The 24,355-nt window shown below is 37.3% G+C and overlaps 1 protein-coding gene across 1 annotated transcript in view; it reads right to left on the bottom strand.

Annotated features, from left to right (window-relative positions):
• Positions 1-6,746: 6,746 nt before the first annotated feature.
• ARHGAP24 (Rho GTPase activating protein 24) overlaps positions 6,747-24,355 on the bottom strand; it is a 109,994-nt gene continuing 92,385 nt past the window's right edge. The window contains exons 7-10 of the mRNA XM_036762421.1: positions 18,907-18,980; positions 16,812-16,924; positions 10,476-11,517; positions 6,747-7,454 (exon numbers count right to left, since the gene is read on the bottom strand). Coding sequence (XP_036618316.1) covers positions 7,211-7,454; positions 10,476-11,517; positions 16,812-16,924; positions 18,907-18,980 — 1,473 coding nt within the window. The 3' untranslated portion in view covers positions 6,747-7,210. The remainder of the gene's footprint in view (positions 7,455-10,475; positions 11,518-16,811; positions 16,925-18,906; positions 18,981-24,355) is intronic.

Below are 24,355 nucleotides of genomic sequence, written 5' to 3' on the forward strand. Positions count from 1 at the left end.
TCATTTATTTATTTATTTAATATTTTTAGTTTTCAGTATTGATTTTCAAAAGAGTTTGAATTACAAATTTTCTCCCCATTTCTACCCTCCCCCCCACTCCAAGATGGCATATATTCTGATTGCCCTGTTCCCCAGTCAGCTCTCCTTTCTGTCACCCCACTCCCCCCCAACCCCTTTTCACTTACTTTCTTGTAGGGCAAGATAGAGTTCTATGCCCCATTGCCTGTATATCTCATTTTCTAGTTGCATGCAAAAACTTTTTTTTGAACACCTGCTTTTAAAACTTTGAGTTCCAAATTCTCTCCCCTCTTCCCTCCCCATCCACCCTCCCTAAGAAGGCCAGCAATTCAACATAGGCCACATGCAAATCATTATGTAAAACCCTTCCACAGTACTTATGTTGTGAAAGACTAACTATATTCTGCTCCTTCCTATCCTATCCCCCTTTATTCAATTTTCTCCCTTGACCCTGTCCATTTTCAAAAGTGTTTGATTTTGATTACCTCCTTCCTCTATCTGCCCTCCCTTCTATCATCCCCCCCCTTTTTTAATCTTCTTCCTCCTTCTTTCCTGTGGGGTAAGATACCCAATTGAGTGTGTATGTTATTCCCTCCTCAGGTCAAATCGATGAGAACAAGATTCACTCATTCCCCCTCACCTGCCCTCTCTTCCCTTCACAGAACTGCTTTTTCTTGCCACTTTTATGCAAGATAATTTACCCCATTCTATCTCTCCCTTTCTCTATCTCTCAATGTATTCCTCTCTCATCCCTTAATTTGATTTTATTTTTTTAGATATCATCCCTTCATATTCAACTCACCCTGTGCCCTCTGTCTCTCTAGATATGTATATTCCCTTTAGCTACCCTAGTACTGAAGTCTCATGAATTATGCACATCATCTTTCCATGTAGGAATGTAAAGAAAACAGTTCAATTTTAGTAAGTCCCTTACGATTTCTCTTCCTTGTTTACCTATTCATGCTTCTCTTGATTCTTGTGTTTGAAAGTTAAACTTTCTATTTGGCTCTGATCTTTTCACTGAGAAAACTTGCAAGTCCTCTATTTTCCTGAAAATCCATATTTTGCCTTGGAGCATGATACTCAGTTTTTCTGGGTAGGTGATTCTTGGTTTTAATCCTAGCTCCATTGACCTCCAGAAGATAGTATTCCAAGCCCTTCGATCCCTTAATGTAGAAGCTGGTAGATCTTGTATTATCCTGATTGTGTTTCCACAATAATCAAATTGTTTCTTTCTAGCTGCTTGCAGTATCTTCTCCTTGATCTGGGAGCTCTGGAATTTGGTGACAATATTCCTAGGAGTTTTCCTTTTGGGATCTTTGTCAGGAGGCAATCGGTGGATTCTTTCAATTTCTATTTTACCCTCTGGCTCTAGAATATCAGGGCAGTTCTCCTTGATAATTTCTTGAAAGATGACATCTAGGATCTTTTTTTTATTGTGGCTTTCAGGTAGTCCAGTAATTTTTAAATTATCTCTCCTGGATCTATTTTCCAGGTCAGTGGTTTTTCCAAGGAGATATTTGACATTGTCTTCCATTTTTTAATTCCTTTGGTTCTGTTTTATAATATCTTGATTTCTCATCAAGTCACTAGCTTCCACTTGCTCCAATCTAATTTTAAGGTAGTATTTTCCTCAGTGGTCTTTTGGACTTCCTTTTTCGTTTGGCTAATTCTGCCTTTCAAGGCATTCTTCTCCTCATTGGCTTTTTGGAGCTCTTTTGCCATTTGAGTTAGTCTATTTTTTTAAGGTGTTATTTTCTTCAGTATTTTTTGGGTCTCCTTTAGCAAGTCCTTAACTTGTTTTTCATGATTTTCTTGAATCATTCTCATTTCTCTTCCCAATTTTTCCTCTACTTCTCTGACTTGCTTTTCCAAATCCTTTTTGAGCTCTTCCATGGCCTGAGACCAGTTCGTGGTTTTCTTGGAGGCTTTTGATGTAGGCTCTTTGACTTTGTTGACTTCTTCTGGCTTTATGTTTTGGTCTTCTTTGTCACCAAAGAAAGATTCCAAAGTCTGAGCCTGAATCTGAGTCTGTTTTTGCTGCCTGTCCATGTTACCAGCCAACTACTTGACCTGAGTTTTTTGTCGGGATATGACTGCTTGTAGAGTAGAGTGTACTTTGTCCCAAGCTTGAGGGGTTGCACTATTGTTTTCAGAGCTATTTCTACACAGAAGCTCTGCCACAGCAGCGCTCCTCCTCCCTCAAGAACCTCCAACCCAGACTGTGACTCAGATCTAAGCAGGCTCTGCACTCCTGCTCTGATTATCCACTTAATTTCTCCCACCAGGTGGGCCTGGGGCCAGAAGCAACTGCAGCTGTAGCTCTGTAAGCTTGCCTCAGAGCTGCACCACCTCCACTTTCCCTGGGGTGGTGGCTGAACCACAAACTCTTTTCACTCTGTCCCCGCAGTTTTTCCCCCTAACCTTCTCTGTTGTCTTTGGTGTTTGTGGGTTGAGAAGTCTGGTAACTGCCATAGCTGACTGATTCAGGGCACTAGGGCCTGTTCCACCTGGCTCCTAGTCTGATTGGTCCTGGCACAGCTCATGCTGGGCTCTGCTCCTCTCTGCTCCCATCACGGTGTGATACACCTTACCCAGTGACCATCCAGGCTGTCCTGGGCTGGAGCCCTGCTTCCCTCTGCTATTTCCCGGGTTCTGCAGTTCTAGAATTTGTTCAGAGCCATTTTTCACATGTTGGAGGGTCCTGGGGGGGGAGCTTAAGAAAGTCCCTGATTTCCAGCCACCATCTTGGCTCCACCCCACTATTTTATATCTTTTTAATATTTTATTTTCTATATTGTCTATCTCTAAACATTTTTACCAATAAGAGAGACAAAAAGTAGATCAACAAATTGGGTTCATAACTTTAAAAAACCCTAAAAAACCAATAAATATATAAGAAACCCTATAATTAAACAACAAAATGGAAATACTGAAAATCTAAGAAGAGATTAACAAAAATGAAATTGAATTAATAAATAAAACTAGAAGCTACTTTTTGGAAAATCAACATAGATAAATCATTAGCCAATTCAATTTTTAAAAAGGAAGAAATCAAATTGTTAGTATCAAAAATGAAAAAGATGAATTAATAATCAGCAAAAGAGAAATAAAAGAAATTATTAGAAATTACTTTGCCCAAGCATAATGCCATCAAAACAGACAACAATGTGCAGAGTAATAGATCAAGAAATAAAGGATTTGAATACCCTGATCTCAGAAATAGAAATCAAACAAGCCAAAAAAAAAAGCTTCCAATGAAAAACAACAATAGCAACAACAACCCAGGACCAGATGGATTTATAAGTCAATTTCATCAAGTTTATGAAGAAGAATTAATTCCAATGCTACACAAGTTATTTAAAAAAATAGTAAAAGGAACCTTACCAAACTCCTTCTATGACACAAATACACTCTTGATACCTAAACTATGAACAATCAAAACAGAGAAACTATAGACAAATCTCCTTATGGGGAAGGGGAAGGTAGGTGGTATGGTGAAGTAGAAGTGGAAGTGGAAGTGCTGTGGGCCATCAGTAAAGAAGACCTTAGTTCAAACCCAGCCATAGACATTTACTAGGTGTGTAATTCTGGGCAAGTCACTTAACCTCTGGCTCCCTCAGTTTCACCAACTGTAAAATGAGGACAATAATAAAAGCTGATAGGGTTATTGTAAAAATCAAATGAGATAATATTTATAAAGAGCATCTCACAATACATGGCATATGTTCTTGTTCAGTTATTTTTCAGTCATGTCTGACTCTCTGTGATGCCATCTGGAGTTTTCTTGGCAAAGGTTTGCCATTTCCTTCTCCAGTTCATTTGATAGATGAGGAAACTGAAGCAAAGAAAGTTAAGTGACTTGTCCAGGGTCACGCAGCTAGTAAGTATCTGAGGAATTAAATGAGATTTGAACTCACCAAGTTGAGTCTTCCTGACTCCCCACTATCCACTGCCCCACCTAGCTCTCTGTACATAGCATTTAGTAGGTGCTTAATAAATGATCATTCCCTTCTCTATTGAAGATCAATGCATACAGTAGGTGTTTAATAATAAGGAGGTGTTTGCTTCCTTCTCTATTGAAGATCAATGGAAACATTTTTAAATAAAATATGAGCAAGGAGATTACTAACTAGAAAAGAAAATATTAGCAAGCAGCATATCTTAAGCTTTATACACTATGACTAGGTTGAATCTATACCAGGAAGGCAGAGCTGGTTCAATACTGAGATAATTATAAACATATTAACCATATTAATGTCGAGAACAACAAAAATCATATGATTATAATAATAGATGCAGAAAAAGTTTTTGGTGATATGCAAACCCAATTTCTATTAAAACACAAAAAATATTAAAACAAACAGATCTTTCCTTAATGATTATGATATGCAAATATCACATTATAATTGCTCATATAATAATTACAACAATCACATCATAATTATGACAATTATTATAATGATCATAACATTATTATAACATTAATATTACGTAATAAATATACAAAACAAAGAGCATCAGTATCAGTAATGGGGATAACCCAGAGTCCTTTCCAATACTACCAGAGATGAAGCAAGTATGCCCACTATCACTATTACTATTTGATAGGGTATTAGAAATGCTAGCTATATTAATAAGAATAGAAAAATAAATAGAAGAATTAAGTATAGAGAAAGAAAAAATGAAATTATCATTTTTCAGATGATATTATTGTTTAGAGAACCCTAGAGAGTTGACTAAAAATAATTAAAACAATTAACATCTTTAGCAAAATTGATGTAAAATAAACCCACACAAACCATCAGCATTTCTGTATGTTCCTGACAAAATCTAGCAAGGACAGAGCAATTTTATTTAATATAGCTACATAGAGTAAAAAATATTTGGGATCTACTTGCCGAGACAGGAATTATATGAACATACAATTATGTTCTATATTATATATAATTATTATATCACATTTATATATTTTATAAAATAAGCTATAATATTACTATAAAGCACTATTTATACAAATATAGGCAGATCTACATAAATGGAAAAATATGAATTGCTCATGGGTAGACAGAGCCAAAATAATAAAAAAAATGACACTACTACCCAAATTAAGTTATTTGTTAAGTTTCATACCAAACTACTAACAGATTACTTTATAGAGCTGGAAAAAATAATAATACATTTATCTGGTAAAATAAAACATCAAGAATCTCCAGGGAAATAATGAACAAAAATGTGGGAAAGAAGAAGGCCCAACAGCACCAGATCTCAAATTATATTACAAAGCAGCAATTGTGAAAAATGGAGAGGCTGATCAGTGGACTAGATTAGGTACACAATATACAGAAGCAAATGAGCCCAGTAGTCTGGAGTTTGATAAAGCAAAGATCCCAGTTACTGGTACTTATTATTCAGCAAAAACTGTTAGGAAAATTTTAAAGTAGACTTGCAGAAACTAGGTCTATACTAGCATCTTACACCATATATCAAGACAAGCTCTAAATGCATCAGTAACTTAGACACAAAAGGTAACATCATAAATAAGTGGAGCGAGGAAGAAATTACTTATCAGGGAATCACAGAAGTTAATATCAACAATTTTGATACATAAAATTTAAACATTTGTACAAACAAAATCAATGCTGCTAAAATTAGAAGAGAAACAGGAAATGGGGAGGGGAATCTTTGTTGTGGGTTTCTCTGACACAATGATCATTTCTAAAATATATAAGAAACTGAGTCAAATTTATAAGGATAGGACCCATTCCCCAAATTATAAATGATATGAACATGAAAAATGAGAAATAATTCCCCAAATGGTAAAAGGATATGAACAGATAGTTTTCTGAGAAAGAAACTGCTCTAAATCACCAATAATTAGAAAAATGCAAATTAAAACACCTCTAGGGCTCTACATCATACCTATCAGATTGATAAAACTGACCAAAAAAAGTAAAATGATAAATGCTAGAGGGCCTGTGGGAAAACAGATATTTTAATGCACTTTTGATAGAACTGTGAACTGGTCCAGTCATTTTGGAAAGCATTTGGGAACCATGCCCCAAAACATCATTAAACTGTGCATACTCTTTGGGACAGCTAATACCATTACCAGGACTGTACTCCAAAGAGCTCAAAGAAAGAGGAAAAAGATTCATATGTATAAACATGTTTGGAGAAGCTTTTTTGTGGTGGCAAAGTAGAAATTGATGGGCTGCCATCAGTTGGAGACAATTTATGGAAATGATGAAGGAGACAGTTTCAGAAAAACCTGAGAAGACTTTTATGAACTGATGATGCAAAAAGAAATTAACAAAACCAAGAGAAAAATTTATACAATAACTATAATATAAAATCAAACCACTTAGAATGGCTTGGGAACTCTGACTGATGCAACTAACAATAATTCCAGAAGACTCATGATGAAACATGCTACTTACCACTTGACAGAGAGGTGAAGATTCAGAATACAAATTGAGACATATATTTTTTGGTATAGTCAATTTGAGAACTTGTTTTGCTTTACTATAAATCTTTTCAAGGGGAGTTTTTTTTCCTTCTCTTTTTCTTAGAGGATGGGTAGGTGGGAGGGAGAGGGGAAATTTTGTTGATTTTTTAAAAAATTAATTTAAAAAATTAAGAGAATCCCAAGGTTTTTCATATAGGTTATATTTTTATAAAAGTATTTACACTATTTTTTGTTCATGGTCAAACAGCACAACCCCAAGTTATCACTTGACTTTTAATCACTTACATTGTAGGCATATAAACATATACAACATAATTTTCTTATCTTCATTTCCCAGCAAGATGGGTAACAAAAACTTCTGAGCCATAAAATAAATCAATGAGAAATAATAGAGGTGCATTGGAAGAAAGCTTGGTAGAAAATTCAATTGATTTGTCAGTTTAAATATAACTTTCACTTTTAGATGACTGTAAAAAAAATGACTATATACACATACTTCAGATTGTAATACTTGACAGTGCCTTGTTGGAGCATTCAGGAGTATAGCCCAACTTTGATTAGTTTACTTTGAAAAGACAGATGATTTAATAGACTATATTTTTTTCTCTTTCTGGAATTTATAGTGCTGAGTGCTTTTATCAGTCAGGTTACCAGAATATAATACAGTGTACTATCCCAATCGGAATTCCTTCCAAGAGTGCCAACCTAAGCAACAGACAAAGCTCATTGGATCCATATAGTGTTATCTCTTTCAGTTCTATGGGACTCCACTGTTAGTTCTCCAAATGTAGAAAAAAACTGCTCCATTTCTTTCTGTAATAGATCATTTCTTTTCTCGGCATCTTCTTTTGCTCTCTCGGCATTTCTCATTTTGATTTCCACCATTGTAAACTTTTTCCTCTCTTGATCCAGTTCTTCGTGGAGGGTCATCATTTCCATTTCCAAGGTCAAGTTTCGCTGCTCCAAACTGCAAGGGTGGGGGGAAAAGGCATAGAATGTATTCAGTAAAAATGGAGGACAGATCAAGGATCTTGGACAAATAATATCAACGCTTAATCTTCCCTTGCCCCCATTTTCCAGAAGAAAAAGGTGTCTTATTTCGGTGACACAGCAGTTCCAGAACTGTGAACCCAAGCCATCTGAATTCCAGTGCTTACAGCCTAGGACTGTCTAGTCTTTCTCACTATTAGATAAGAAATCAGACAGACCTATTTTTCATCTGCAGAACTAATTTTCTTTTTAAAAAAACCATTATTTTATTTCTTTATATTTTATATTTACTTCTTTATATTTTACAAGGTGCTTTGTCATTATTATCATTGTTCTTAAATCTCTATGGAGCAGAGCACTTATTTAAAGATGGGATGACACTCTAGATTAGGGTTAGGGATCCTGTGGCCTCGAGGCCACTTGTGGCCCTCTAGGTCCTCAAGAGCACTCCCCTTTGACTGATTCCAAAGTTCACAGAACAAATCCAGTTAATCCAATCCCACCCCTGCTATCGATAGACCAACATCAAGCATCCAGCTACTTGTAAGTCAGAAGTGGATACTGCAATTATCTGGCTGAATCCTAAGGCTTCTCAGGAAGGTGAAATTTAAGTTTTTTCCTTAGAAAATGAAAAGGATGAAGTATGATTAAGTAGAACAGAAGGATATATTTACTAAATTTAAAGGAAAAATAATAGAGATGCCATTTGATACTGGAGCTCTTCAATTCATTGTCAGTTCATCACCCAGCTCCATATTATCAAAAAGTGAATGCTTTTTAATATCTGACAGAAGTGATCCTCTTAAGTCCAGCCTAACCATTACCTGCAATAGCATATAGGATTCTTGAGTTGAGTAAACAAATCAATTGTAAATTAAGAACTCTAGAACTATTCCCAAATATACTACTGTCCTAAACTTAGTCCTTCCATTTCTGTGGATATCTTCTCCATTTATGACTCTCTGTGCATGTGTTCTTATTCGGAATTTTGGCGGGTCATCTCTACCATCTGTAAACAAAAAGTTGTATTGGTGTACACAGGAGGCATCTATCATTCATGACAACAAAAGGTAAAATTTCTTTACTTCCCCCATCCATAGTCTCATGATCCCTAAGGCCAGTAAGAGAAGTAAAAATTAACACAAGAAAGTATGGGGCATGAGGGTTCCCTTCCATTTTGCAAATGTGGAAAGTGAATTTTGATAGGTTAATTTTTTTTTTCATGCTCTCACAGCTACTTCTTGTTAGAGCCAGGATCCAGGAGAAACCCTGATTCGTTGCTTTTTCCATTACATTCGGAGGTTCATATAAAGGAGCAAACTCGCTGAGCCACAGTTTTCTTTCCTATAAAATGGTGATAATAATAACTGAAGTGCCTACCTCACAGGGTTGTTATGAGGCTCAAATAATATATTATTAAACTTTGTAAACTGTAAAGTGCTATTATTACTATAACCAAAATTAACACGATGCATTGCAATAATCCTCAGTCTTCTTAGCCCAGGCCCAATTTTTCGGGAACCTGTGGCCAATTTTTTTTTCTTCCAATTCTATTTTCCCAGTTAAAGCACTAATTAACTACTCAGATGAGTGTTTCCATAAGGGAATTCCTTCCTGGCATTTCTTAGGAAATTTATATATTTCTCAGAATCATGAGGAAAAAAAATCAGTTGAGAAATAAGGAGAAAGTATGGTCACTAAAGGCTAAAAATCAATAAAAGACCTGCCTGTTTCAAAGGAATATATGGACATTAAGCCAAAACCAAGAGAAAGAAACTCTGATACACAAAGTTAAAGGCTGACATTTCTGGAAATCAGGACAGGAAGACGTAGGAGAAAAGTGGCCATGATCTAATCAGTCAGTCTAGTTTATAACAGTTGCAGTGTTTTAAGTATGTGTTCATGGCCCTGTCTGCTCCTATTGGTGAGTCATTGTTACAAATGGCAAATTAATAAGTTCATGTGTAGAGGGTACTTTATACAAATTATATGAGTGGTATTAAAAGATGAACAAGTTTTAGATGCAAAATAAGTTTTTTAAATTGGCATTTCTGATATGTGATTCTGTATGGTGCTGTTAACCTTGCTAGGAGATCTGATTACGAAGTTATCTAAATATAACCTAGCATTTCCAAGTGTTTAAATATTCACCACAGGCTACATTTATTTGTCAATATACCAAATTCAATATTTTTATTTATTAAACAATTTTAGATATCCATGATAATGAGTATGAAGAATGTTGGAAATATTATATTAAATACATTAAGAAAGACAAAAGAAGTCAGTCTGTTGCCAGAACTCAGTCTGTTTGTTCCCAACACTATATTGGTTCATACTAATATGCAATTATTTTTATAAATTTGTTTTTTATAAAAAAAACCCTTAAACTTTTAATATACCCTACCATAGAAAAATGATTTACTATTTATGGTAACTCATTATTTAAAACATAAAATGTTATGAAAATGCAAAATAATAATTTCAGGAATTCCTGAGAAATCCCAGAAATACTTGGCTTTTGGTTCCCAAATCCCAATGATTAATCTCTGTCAGGAATTCAGAAACACTACCCCAGATCCACTGTGAAAATGCCTAGTCTGATACGGAAGATCATTCTTTCTCTATGTTCCTTAGTCTAGCAATTTTCTCTTAGAAAGTTCTTAACATCAATTGCTTTATGTAATATATAGTGACTATTAAAGCTTTAAGAAATTAGGATCCAGAATACTTGACTCAAATAATTTTGTGTTTGTTCCCAACTATTTCTACTGAGAACAATTAACCAAATGGTGGAGAGCGCCTGGGCCATATGATAAAATTTCGAAGAATGCGTAATTGTATTTCATGTCACAATTTCTCTTTATTCTTCCTTTCTCTCCCTTTCACTTTTTCCTGCGACTGCCTGCCAGCTTCTGGCCTCTCTACACTTTCCACTCCAACCCTCTCCCTGGAATCCTTGCTTGCTTTACATTTACACATATCTGATGCCACTTACCTCTTTATCCTGGCTTCATATTCTATTTTCTGTTTATTTATCTCCTGTTTTAGGCTAGAAACAAGGTTGTGCAGGGCACTAGGGTTGCTTGTGTTAATCCCAACAAAAGTTTCCATGTTGTCCCTGCTGGGATCTCCCACACTCCTCTTCTCGATTTTGTTTTCATAATCTCCAGGGTATGAGGATTCCTCGAGGGAAGACCTTTCCAACACAGGATCTTCAAGGTTTGTACTACAGAAGTCATGGTCTGGACAGGAGGTGGAATTATCAGAAAGGGATATTTCACCCAAGGAGACAGACCAGGTAGTGCTGTCCGTGCTCTGCTTGTCCTCTGAGCTCACCGTAGAGAATTGCTGCTGGACGTTGTCATAGGTAGAGAGCCTGTTAGCTTGGTCCAAGTCTCCTACTGTTGGGTCTTTCTGTTTGTTATCCCTGAGCGTCACATAGCCATTGGTCATCCAGTTTATGCCATGGCTGTTTGCTGTGTTTCCAAGAGTGTCTGTGCTCAAAATGCCCATGCGGACTCCTCCACTCTGCACACTGCATGTTCCCATTTTGGTACCTGCCCCCTTTAGAGAAGACGTTCTCCTGGCCTGCAAACTTCCACTGGAAATGTACTGAGTTTTCTCATTACTTTCTGCATTGCTGCTGCTAAAGGAGCCATTGGTGACTATGCCACTGCCTTTATTAAAGGCAGGATTTTTTTTAACTGTGAGAGCAGGACTCCTGGAGACATCAAATTTGTGTATGCTATTTGGTGGGCCATCAGCCGTGGTCATTGGCAGAGCTATGTGGGACCCACTGTCCATGCTAATTCTCTGAGGAGACTCAAGCTTATCCCAAGAGCACCTTATGCTTGCTGTGTCCTTGGTATTATCGTTCTCTTTATTCTGTAGCTGGTCAGTCTTTGATTTCTTCTGAATTTTATTGTTATTGTTGCATATGACCTCTGGCTGCTTGGTCTGAAGCTCTATGTCTTTGGGGAAGAGTTGCTTGTGATTGACAATCATCACAGCCGTCAACTGTTGGACTACAGCAGTGCCTGGAAGAAAATGCCAAAGGAGCTCCTATGAATGAAGTAGTTTAGAATGACTAATTAACCTTTCCTATGCTGAGTGTCATTCACTCACTGTTAAAATTATGAAGCCCAGGAACTTAGCTGTTAAAGAAAAGGAGAAAACAGTAATCCAGACAGATTTGGGAGCCAGGTTCACTTTGATATTTGAATGGGAGCCACCATCTCAACATTGCAAGACTAAAACAAAACAGATGTCCATTGATTGGGGAATGGGTAAACAAATGGGAGTGTGTGAGTGTAATGGAATATTATTGTGCTGTAGGAAGTAGAGAGAAGCATGGAAAAATTTAATCCACTGATGCCAGGTGAAATAAATAGAGCCAGGGAATGATATAGAAAAGGACAAGAACAATGTAACTGGAAAGAACAACTAAAAAACTCTTGCAAATGAATGTTGCCAAATTAGAAAAAGCATGGCTTTAAAAAAAATATATATATATATATTATATGTATATATAATACATATACACACACATATATGTATATAAAGAAGAGACAAGAGAAAATATTTACCACCACTCCCCACTCATCCACATGTGTAGAACACTAATTATAAAGTCAGGGTTCAGGTTTTTTTTTCCCATATGCTGATTAGTTTTTTCTAATTTTTTTTCCTTCCCTTCTTTCTCTTTTTCTTCTCTTTTTCCTTTAAAAAAATATTTGTTATAAGGGAAGACTTCTGAGGAAAGGGATCGGGGAGGGATACAATGGAAAATCAGGTTTCTTTTGAATAAAGAGTCCTGATATTTTTGAAAGAAAGGCTATTTCCATCTTAATAAAGTTGTCACATTAGGGAACAAGGAAAACAAATAGACTAAACATAGATTTTTGCTTCTGTACAGGAATTCACTTTATAGACTTCATTTTAAAAATAGATTTTTATTGGTATCTTATACCATCTTATACATAGAACATTTGAGACATTCCCACATACTTTAAATAATGTCAAATATACAAAAAAAGGTCTCAAATGAATAGAACTATAGTACATGAATACAATGGGATATTTACACATTATAAAAAAAATGATGAGTTATATGAACTGATGGAGAGTTTATCAGCTGGCCTGGGTTATTTCAGACAAATTTAGAGACTGGGGAGGTACCATTTCATATCAGTTTGGTGGCTTGATCTGTGCCATATAGGCCAATTTTGAGGGTGTTGTCTAGGCCATTTCAAGTAGATTTAAGGGCTTGAACTGGGCCACCATGGACAAACTTAAGGCCTTGGCCAGTCAACTTTAGGCAGGTTCAGGGACCAGCCCCTAACTAAAGGCACTCAAACTCAGAGTTAAGTTGGGCAGGCTTCAGGGGAAAGCCCAGGCCATCTCAGCCTGTGCTGGGTTAACTCAGGAGGTCACAATTAGCAATAAATAAAAGTCTCTGCCTAAAGGAATCTTTAGAGACAGCCAAAATCGGGTCATCCGTGAAATAAAGGACAGGAGGGAGCCAAGCCAGAGAGCTCCAGAGAACTTTTCTTCTAGACAAGGCACAGAAACCATGCCAGAATATTGAGATTTAGATTGGGTTCTGCCTCATAGGTTGAGGGTACCCTAGACCAGGACATTGCAGGCAAAATAAATAAATAAATAAACAAACAAACAAACAAACAAACAAACAAACAAATAAAGATTGATTAATTTAAAAAATAAAATAAAATGTTTTAGAAGGAGAAGGAGAAGGCCAAGGCTGGGCCTTGCCAGCAAAACATCCAGTTAGCAGCTTCAAAGTTTGACCAAGAAGAGCCAGACTAAAAGTCTACATGCTGAATATCTCCAAGATACAGAATTTAGGTGAGCATTTATAGAAGGTAGCTCCAACACCCAAGTCATGCTGCCATGTCTAACAAGGAACATCAGAGGGCTCACTGTTAAATATTCTCCAGTGCATACACCATGAACATGATGGTGACCTCAACCCTCTGCTCCCTCCCACCTCATATCCAAACTATCTCCAAATCTTATCAGTTTTACCTTGGTAATATCAAACTCCCGGAGCTCCCTATCACTTCCAGCATCAAATATAAAATCTTCTCCTTGAAATCCGAAGCCTTCCACCATTAGGCTCCTCCCTCCTTTCTTTCTAGTCTTCTTATAGCTTGCTTTCCTCCATGTACTATGTGATCCCATGACTCTGGCCTCTTTGCTAGTCCTCTCACAAGACACTCCATCTCCCAACTCCAGGTATTTTCACTGGCTGTCCCCCAGCCAGGAAATTTTCTCTCCTCACTTCCATCTCTTGGCTTGCCTGGTTTCCTTCAGAAAACCCTAGCTAAAACCCCATCTTTTATGACAGGCTTCTTCTGATTCCACTTAATGTTAGTTCCTTCTCTCTGCAGATTATTTCCAATTTATCTTTTCTATATTTTATCTATACATCATTGTTTTCACATTTTCTTCCCTATTAAACTGTGAGCTCTTTAAGAGCAGAGATTTTTTTTATTTTAGTTTTTTTGCCCTTCTTTGTAGCCCCAGTACTTAGCATAGCACATACTAGGTGCTTAGTAAATGCTTATTGATTAATTGATTAATAGAGATTCCAAATTTTATGTGTAATCCTCTCTTCATATTCTACAATGTGTATGGAAATATTTGTTGTATTTGGTGTTTAAGTTCAGAATTTTTTTAAAAGTTAAAAAAAGAAAGATGGAACATGATAGTCTATTGCATTGTGGCTCCATTCAAAATCCTTGTTAACTATAGTGGAAATGCACACAAACACACACACACACGCAGGCACACACACGTGCATGTGCGTGCATGTGCACACACACACAGACATACAACCTCCTTTTAGTTTCTACAAAAATATTAGGAAATACTATTTCCCTAATCTAAAACACTTTCTATACTTTTCCACTTAGGAAAGTGGGAAGAACAAAAGCTAAGGCCTTCCTTTGAAATGAAGTAAGGATGATAGCCCAAAAATTTATCTAGAACTCTAGACAATATCATTGCTTCCCTATCCACTTGAAGTGGTTGACTCCTGACCCCACCTAAAAAAGTGTCCTCTTTTGCATTCAAAGTTAAAATATGGATCACAAGAAGGTACTTTTTTCAGTCCTTCCAGGAAGGAACTGAGTAGCTGAGAAATATTAACAACAAAATGTATTTTGACACACAATATTTTCCTTGTTCAAGATTTCTATAGATGTTACCTAAAATTTTCTAGGGGCAGAGTGTCATGTTAGAGGGCATGGGGGACTATGCCAATTTGCATGTCTCTCTCTCTCTCTCTCTCTAAGCTAGAAATGGCTTGGATATATATTAATATTAAATTTAATATGTTTTCTAGAAGACTTGAGCCTAAATAAGAGTACATAATTGTACTGATTTTTTTTTCCTTTGGTACTATCGAGACAGAAACTCCCTTTCCTGGACATTCTTGCCTTTCATGTGTTGTAAGATCTTTGAGGTTAGGGTCAGCTAAAATGCTACATTTAGCATTTGTATGCCCAGCACCTAGTATTATCTTTTGAAAATAGTAAGCACTTATTAAATGTTTGTTGAATAATCAATTGGTTTATTCCATCCTAATTAGGTCATATCTGGAATACTGTGTTCAGGTTATCACATTATAAAAAGAACAACGACAAGCCAGATCACATGAGAGGAAGGTAAAGAAGTTGGTGGGAAGAGTGGAGACCATGCCACATGAGAATCAGTTGAAGAAACTGGGAATGTCTAATCTGAATAAGAGAAGGCTGTGGGGTCCAGAATTGTCTAATCTGCAAAGAAAAACTATTGAGGCAGAGCTCTGAGCCAACAACCATTTAAAGGGATCAACCTCCTTCAATGAATTGGACCTCTGATCTTCCCTCATGATCAGAGATGGCCCCTGTCTCCAGGGCCTTTCTTGGGGCTTGAAACCCAGACAAACAGAAGAGGCAAAGTAAAACACAGAGTCTTACTGGGAGGGCCAGAAATGATACATCAGCATGGGTGGTCACAGGATGGGCAAGGCAAGGGTCATCTCCACTGACTAAGTGGTCATAAGATGGCCTCTCCTCATGTTGGCCAAGAAGTGTGGTACAGAGATACAAAAATAAGTTGGGGGACTTTCCGTATCATGTCAAGACATCCCACCCACACAGGGTTTGGTCACTCACTCAACACCCAAAAGGGTGAAGATTCTCTAGTCAGCATTCTTGTGGTTAAGCAAGTCAATTTTCTAATAGGTTAGTAAACAATGAACAGTGAACTTATAGCTTGTAATTTAAGTTTGAGACCTATTATAAGAAATACTCTATTTCACTAATAATCCATACATATATGTAAAATATGTGTTAATATATACAATTTTATGCTAATATTATTTAATTAGACTGAATAAATGTATTTTACTAGACGAGTAGATCATTAATAATTGCTAACAATCTTCACCTCTATGGAATTACACTGAACTGATTAATACTGATTGGAATACAATGAGGTCTAATCAATCATTCCTCTGAAGGCCTACCAAGAGGCATAACAGCTGTCTTGTACAATTTGAAGGGCAAGATGAAAAGAGGAACCAGACTTATTCTGATTGGCTCCAAAGGGCAGAACTAAAAATAAGGAACAGAAGTGTGAGAGATTCAATTTGCGGAAAGATCACAATATGAGATCACAGCAAGAGGGGAAGCTTCCTAACAATTAGAGATTTCCAAAATAGAATGGGCTACTTTGGGAGACAGCAATCTATCATCATTTGAAGTCATCAAGATGAGGCTGGATGGCGACGTGTTGACGATTTTGTAGAAGGGGCTTTTTTTAGGCAGCCAGGTGTTGGAGTGGATAGGGAGCTGGACTTGGGATCAGGAAAACCTGATTTTAAAACCAGCCTTAGACATTTACTACCTGGGTGACTTTGGGCAACTCACTTCACTGCTGTCTGCCTTAGTTTCCTCATCTGTAAAATGGGAATAACTACCCAGGGGTAGTGTAAGAATCAAATGAGATATTTGTAAAACACTTTGCAAACCTTAAAGCACTATATAAATGCTAGCTATTATTATTATTATTATTCAATTAAGACATCCTCTGATATCCTTTTGAACTATGAGATTGTAGTTCTCTTTAAAATGTGGTATACCAAATTTCTTAAATGCCTAACTCCCTAAGAACATTTTTTTTCCATGTAGCAATAAGGGGAATAACTTTTGATTCCTTCACAAATGAAAGTTATACAGGAAAAAATTTATCCAGAATGTTGAGAAAATGTTTGTCCAAAGCTGTTTCTTGCTTTAGAAATAGGTGGGACTTAGCTTTTACTCACCCTCCGTAGGGTCTTCTGCTTTGGGACGCAGGATACTGGAGCCAAAGACAGCAGCCAAGCTGTGCACACTTGTTTTGTTAGCACTTGAGTAGGACTGGACTTCATTCAAGAAGCTATTTGATGCCAGAAAAGAAGGAGAATACAGAAGGATTGATGTTGTCAGTGGAAGATCATGGGATCATGAGCCAGATACCCATTACCTCAGGCCTTTTTCTATTTCCAGGTTATTCACAGATGAAACACTAGATGGAGTGTAGTACCATATGATGATTGAGTTAACAGACTTATTGGAGAATTAAAATATACAGTGCCAGACTATGACTGGACTAGCTCGATGAAGTCATCCCAACCTGCCTAGCCAACTGAGCTTGGTAGTTTGGCACAATCAGAAAGAGCGGGGTTTCATTAAACCACACCTCTGACACATACTGACTCTGTGGGATAGTCACAACTTCTCTGTATGCCAGAAGACTCTTGGAGACTGGAAGCTACAGGGCAATTCCAGCATGAAATGGCAGAAAGCCTTTCCTCTTTAAGAGTACCCTATTCTAGAGAAAAAATAATAGATCCAGCCCAAAACAAAATAATAAAACAAGCACAAACAAGCCAACAACCCTGCCCTCCTCTAACTCCCCACATGTGAAGTAGCCAGAGGTAAAACCTTTGCCATTTATCTTTTTGGTTGCAGATGCTTGGGGTTTTTTTTTTCCTCTTTATATCTTTCATGTACTCTCTTCCTCCCTTGATTTCCAACTTGTCTTTAGTTATGCAAAAGCTCTAACCAGTTATTTTGCCCTTGGTGATGTGTGAAGAAGGGGCACTGAGCTGATGTTAGATAAAATAGACATGATGTATCCACATTTTGGTTTTTAGAAAATGTGTCCATTTTCATGTATTTGCTACTGTTTAGGGAAGCCTAATGTATACAGCAAATCTAATGCCAGACTAGAGTTGAAAGTAGTCATTCTTTCTCCAAAAGCAGAGGTTAAACGTCAGCTTAAATCTGTTTATGGGCAGCTAGGTGGTGCAGTGGATAGACCACAAGGCTGGCAATCAGAAAGATTCATCTTTCTGAGTTCAAATCAAATGACTAGCTGTGTGGCTATGGGCAAGTCACTTAACCCTGTTTGCCTCAGTTTTTTATCTGTAAAATGAGCTGAAGAAAGAAATGGCAAAACACTCCAGTTATGTTTGCCAAGAAAACCCCAAATGGGTCTCAAAGAGTTGGGCATGACTGAAAAGACTCAGCAACAACAATTAAATCTACTTAACAAGAATTTAAAAAAAGGGTAAAACAAGATTCTTTTGCTGGAAAAACAAAGAACTTTTGCTTTTACTTACTCATAAGAGTCATAGCATTAATTACATACTATGTAGATGTTTCCATTAATCTGATATTTTATTAATAAAAGACGTGTAGTTAAGATATACTTATGCAACAAATATGAAGATCTTGGGAATATTATTTATGGAAATCCCTACTCCTAAATTTAAGATACAATCTACCGATTTACTGCCACTGCTGATGAAATATTATGATTATGGATATCCTTGCTAAATCCTATTCTCCCAATCTGATCATCAAGCCATATCCTCAGCTCCTCTTCATGTATTTTAGTCTGCAATGCAATTGCCTTTTTTTTTAAAACGCAAGTGATATGCCTCTGAAAAATCAATTTAAAAAATAGGTTTTCTAAAAAAGAAATAAAACACTAAATTGTGGTTTTTAAAATGTGATGGGAAGGTATTATTTAAGAAAATACTCCAGGGAAGTGTTTTTCACTTCCCTTGGGGGTAAGGGATTGAACCCCAATAGAATTTTAAGGTGAGTTTGATGATTCACAGTATGGCTGAATTTAACCAGCTCCTTATCATTCTAGTATAAGCCCAGGAAGAGGGAATAAAAGAAATACGGAAGCTGGAAGGGACTTTAGGAAACATCTAATCCAATCTCCTTATTTTTCAGATAAGACAACTGAAAATTCTGAAAAGCCAAGTGACTTACTCAAGTTCACTCAGTATATAAATAACAGGGCTGACAAAGTAAATTAGTGACCAGGCTAATGTTTATAATCTTTTTTAAAAAAGTTTTTACCTGCATATGTACATGAGGAGATTATAATTAGCCACTGGCAATTTTTTCACCTGCTTCTCTAGTTCCTTAATCCCCTGTGTAAGAAAGAAAAAGGAGAAAAATCAGAAAAAACCTATATTATATATACTTATATTAAAGTTCATGGGGAATAAGTGTACTCTCTTTTTATTCCATTTCCTGAAGGATCCGTTTTGTTTTGTTTTATTTGTGCCTTAACATTTTTTAATTATTATTTACTTATTTAATATTTTTAGTTTTCAGCATTGATTTTCACAAGAGTTTGAATTACAAATTTTCTCCCCATTTCTACCCTCCCCCCCCACTCCAAGATGGTGTATATTCTGGTTGCCCTGTTCCCCAGTCAGCCCTCCCTTCTGTCACCCCACTCCCCTCCCATCCCCTTTTCCCTTCCTTTCTTGTAGGGCAAGATAAATTTCTACACCCCACTGCCTGTGTATCTTATTTCCTAGTTGCATGCAAAAACTTTTTTTTGAACATCTGCTTTTAAAACTTTGAGTTCCACATTCTCTCCCCTCTTCCCCCACCCCCTCCCTAAGAAGGCAGGCAATTCAACATAGGCCACATGTGTATCATTATGCAAAACCCTTCCACAATACCCATGTTGTGAAAGACTAACTATATTTTGCTCCTTCCTATCCTATCCCCCTTTATTCAATTTTCTCCCTTGACCCTGTTCCTTTTCGAAAGTGTTTGCTTTTTACCCTTTGACCCAGCAATACCACTTCGAGTGTTGTATCCCAAAGAGATCACACAAGTGGAAAAAGGACCCATATGTACAAAAATATTTATGGCGGCTCTTTTTGGAGTAGCAAAGAATTGGAAATCAAGCAGATGCCCATCAATTGGGGAATGGCTGAACAAGCTGTGGTATAGGAAGGTAATGGAATACTATTGTGCTATAAGAAATGGGGATGACACAGACTTCATAATAACCTGGAAAAACCTACACGGTATAATGCTGAGCAAGCGGAGCAGAACCAGGAGAACATTATACACAACCACAGATATATGGATTCTGTGATGACTAACCCTGATAGACTTTGCTCTTCTCAGCAACACAAGGTGCAAAGACAACTCCAAAGCACGCACAATGGAGAATGCTATCTACATCCAGAGAAAGAACTATGGAGTCTGAATGCAGATTGAGGCACACTTTATGCTTGCCTTTTTTTTTCCCTTTGTTTTTTTTCTCTCTTTTTTTTTTTTGTTGTTTCGGGGGGGTTTTTTTTGTTCTGTTACTTCTTTCTTGTGATTCATTCCATTGGTCATAATTCTTCTTTACAACTTTACAACTCCTATTGTGTAAATAAGTTCAATGCAAAGTTACATGTAGACGATATATCAGATACCATGATGTCTGGGGTAGGGAGATGGGAGGGGGTAAAAGAAAATCTGGAACTCAAAATTCTGTAGAACTGAGTATTGTAAACTAAAAATAAAAAATAAAAAAATAACAACCCCCCCCCAAAGAAAGTGTTTGCTTTTGATTACCTCCTACCCCTATCTGCCCTCCCTTCTATCGTCCCCCCTTTTTTATCTCCTTCATCCTTCTTTCCTGTGGGGTAAGATACCCAATTGAGGGTGTATGTTATTCTCTCCTCAGGTCAAATCCAATGACAGCAAGATTCACTGATTTCCCCCTCACCTGCCCCCTCTTCCCTTCCTACAGAACTGCTTTTTCTTGCCACTTTTATGTGAGATAATTTACCCCATTCTATCTCTCCCTTTCTCCCTCTCTCAATATATTCCTCTCTCATCCCTTAATTTGATTTTATGTTTTTAGATATCACCCCTTCATATTCAACTCACCCTGTGCCCTCTCTCTCTCTCTCTCTCTCTCTCTATATATATATATATATATATATATATACACATATATATATATGTGTGTGTGTGTGTGTATATATATGTATGTATATATGTATATTCCCTTCAGCTACCCTAATACTGAAGTCTCATGAATTACACACATCATCTTTCCATGTAGGAATGTAAACAAAACAGTTCAACTTTAGTAAGTCCCTTATGATTTCTCTTTCTTGTTTACCTTTTCATGTTTCTCTTGATTCTTGTGTTTGAAAGTCAAACTTTCTATTCAGCTCTGGTCTTTTCACTGAGAAAGCTTGAAAGTCCTCTATTTTATTGAAAATCCATATTTTGCCTTGGAGCATGATACTCAGTTTTGCTGGGTAGGTGATTCTTGGTTTTAATTCTAGCTCCACTGACCTCCAGAATATCATATTCTAAGACCTTCAATCCCTTAATGTAGAAGGTGCTAGATCTTGGATTATCCTAATTGTGTTTCCACAATAATCGAGTTGTTTCTTTCTGGCTGCTTGAAGTATTTTCTCCTTGATCTGGGAGCTCTGGAATTTGGCAACAATATTCCTAGGAGTTTTCAATTTGGTATCTTTGTCAGGAGGTGATCGGTGGATTCTTTCAATTTCTATTTTACCCTTTGGCTCTAGAATATCAGGGCAGTTGTCCTTGATAATTTCTTGAAAGATGTTATCTAGGTTCTTTTTTTGATCATGGCTTTCAGGTAGTCCAATAATTTTTAAATTATCTCTCCTGGATCTGTTTTCCAGGTCAGTGGTTTTTCCAAGGAGATATTTCACATTGTCTTCCACTTTTACATTCCTTTGGTTCTGTTCTATAATATCTTGATTTCTCATCAAGTCACTAGCTTCCACTTGCTCCAATCTAATTTTTAAGGTAGTATTTTCTTCAGTGGTCTTTTGGACCTCCTTTTCCTTTTGGTTAATTCTGCCCTTCAAGGCATTCTTCTCCTCATTGGCTTTTTGGAGATCTTTTGCCATTTGAATTAGTCTATTTTTTAAGGTGTTATTTTCTTCAGTATTTTTGGGTCTCCTTTAGCAAGTCCTTGACTTGTTTTTCATGGTTTTCTTGCATCATTCTCATTTCTCTTCCCAATTTTTCCTCTACTTCTCTAACTTGCTTTTCCAAATCCTTTTTGAGCTCTTCCATGGCCTGAGACCAGTTCATGTTTTTCTTGGAGGCTTTTGAGGTAGGCTCTTTGACTTTGTTGACTTCTTATGGCTGTATGTTTTGGTCTTCTTTGTCACCAAAGAAAGATTCCCAAGTCTGAGTCTGAATCTGGGACCGTTTTTGCTGCCTGTTCATGTTCCCAGCCAACTACTTGACCCTTGAGCTTTTTGTTGGGATATGACTGCTTGTAGAGTAGAGAGTATTTTGTCCCAAGCTTGAGGGGCTGCACTGTTGTTTTCAAAGCTATTTCTACACAGAAGCTCTGCCACAGCCACGCTCCTCCTCCCACAAGAACCTCCAACCCAGACTGCAACTCAGATCTAAGCAGGCTCTGCACTCCTTCTCTGATCAGCCACTTAATTCCTCCCACCAGGTGGGCCTGGGGCCAGAAGCAACTGGAGCTGTAGCTCTGTAAGCTTGCCTCAGAGCTGCACTACCTCTGCCACACCCAGGGTGGTGGCTGAATCACAAACTCCTTTCACTCTGTCCCTGCAGTTTTTCCCACTAACCTTCTCTGTTGTCTTTGGTGTTTGTGGGTTGAGAAGTCTGGTCACTGCCACAGCTCACTAATTCAGGGTGGTATGGACTGTTCCACCTGGCTCCTGGTCTGGTTGGTCTGGGCCCAGCCCACGCTGGGTTCTGCTCCGCTCCCATCACGGTGTGATACACCTTACCCAGTGACCATCCAGGCTGTCCTGGGCTGGAGCCCTGCTTCCCTCTGCTATTTTGTGGGTTCTGTAGTTCTAGAATTTGTTCAGAGTCATTTTTATAAGTGCTTGGAGCGTCCTGGGGCAGAGCTTTAGGCAAGTCTGTGCTTTCCAGCCGCCATCTTGGCTCTGCCCTCTGAAGGATCCATTTTGAAGAAAAATGGGTATCATTATAGACGTTATTGTAGATTAAATACTGGCTTCAGACAAGTTCAGAAGGAATAAAGACAGACTAAATAGACTCAATGTGGAGGAGAAAACATGCTCTGAGGTAATGAGTAGATTACATGTTACCACCTTATAGAACCTGAATTATTTGACTAACAAACATGGCCTGTGAGCAATAACTTCAGGAAGGTTGACAATCAATCTTCCTCTCTGAAGTCACCTATGTACAATCAGAGATAAGCCTATGTTAGGCTAGATCATTCTGTTGCTGCTACAGAACAGGTTTGGGGTTTTTCTGTTTGTATTGTTTTTTTTTTTTTTTTGAAAGAGGGAGCTATAGAGAGTCCATGGAGACACTTCATGCCAGTGTGGTTCTGGTGGCTTTTTCTCTGGCATGTGTATGAGAGTGCCCTTTTTAGACTTAGGGGATCTGAGGTTTTGAGTAGTTCATTTACATATGAAAAGTCCATCAAAGATAATGAATTTGCCCCCCAGGGCAGACTACCTCCATATCTTCTCTCTAGTTATCCCAAAACACCTGGCCTTTAGAAAAACAAAAAGAAACTTTCCCAGACCAATATCTCTATTGAAGATCAATGCAAAAATTGTAAATGAAATATTAGCAAACAAACTATAGCAGCGCATCACAAAGATCATACATTATAATATCTCCCTGTAACTCATTTAATTTTCCCTGAATTCCTCTCATCTGAATCTATCCTATTCCTACTGTATGATCTTTGTAATTTTGTTTTTCTGTTTTAATGGTGTGAGGTAGTAAGAAAATAAAACAAAGACTTCACAGGGAATGTATGTATAAATATATATCTATATATCTATATCTATTCATATCTACACTTAGAAATGTTTAAAAATCAAGAATAGGGAAATAGGGAAGTGGAAAAATTCTGAGGCCATGAGAGCCTGATTGCTCAGCCTCTGGGAAAGTTTCTTTTTTCTTTTTTTTTACCCTGAACCTTTTTGTTCTTACTTCTGGTTCTGGTTTAAAGATTTGCTAAGTAAGAATAGGGTCACTGCGACCTGCTTTCCTTTACTGCAAAAGTACTGTAGAAGAATGGAAAGCATCTCCCCCTACCCTTATCTTATTCTCCTTCTTTAGATTTATAGATGTCACCTCAGTTGTCACCTCATTCGCTAGGGGAATGGGAATTGGAATGTCTGTGCCTTGATTTCCTGGTTCTTTCTCCAGTCTTTCATGCTCAGATTGTAAGCCCACCTTCCAGCCAATGGTGAGAAGGGTCAGCAGTGGGAGGGAATTCTCTTGCATTAGGTATAATATTGGTGCTTTGTTCCTTGTGCTGGGGCATCCCTTGCTAGGTCTGTTCTGGCAGAGGATGTCCTATTCTTATGAGAATAGAATAAAATTTTATTTCTGTTCCCACCCTGAGATGGTTCCTTATTAAAAATTCATTGATTTAATTGGTGAGGGTCTTTCATCCCACACATAACTGTCCTTGGTTTAGATACTAAGACCATATTTGTGTTAGGTAGGGAATTTGGTACGACTCTTTTTTTTCCAGTTT

Source organism: Trichosurus vulpecula, chromosome 6 (assembly GCF_011100635.1).
Source record: "Trichosurus vulpecula isolate mTriVul1 chromosome 6, mTriVul1.pri, whole genome shotgun sequence".
Taxonomy (NCBI): domain Eukaryota; kingdom Metazoa; phylum Chordata; class Mammalia; order Diprotodontia; family Phalangeridae; genus Trichosurus; species Trichosurus vulpecula.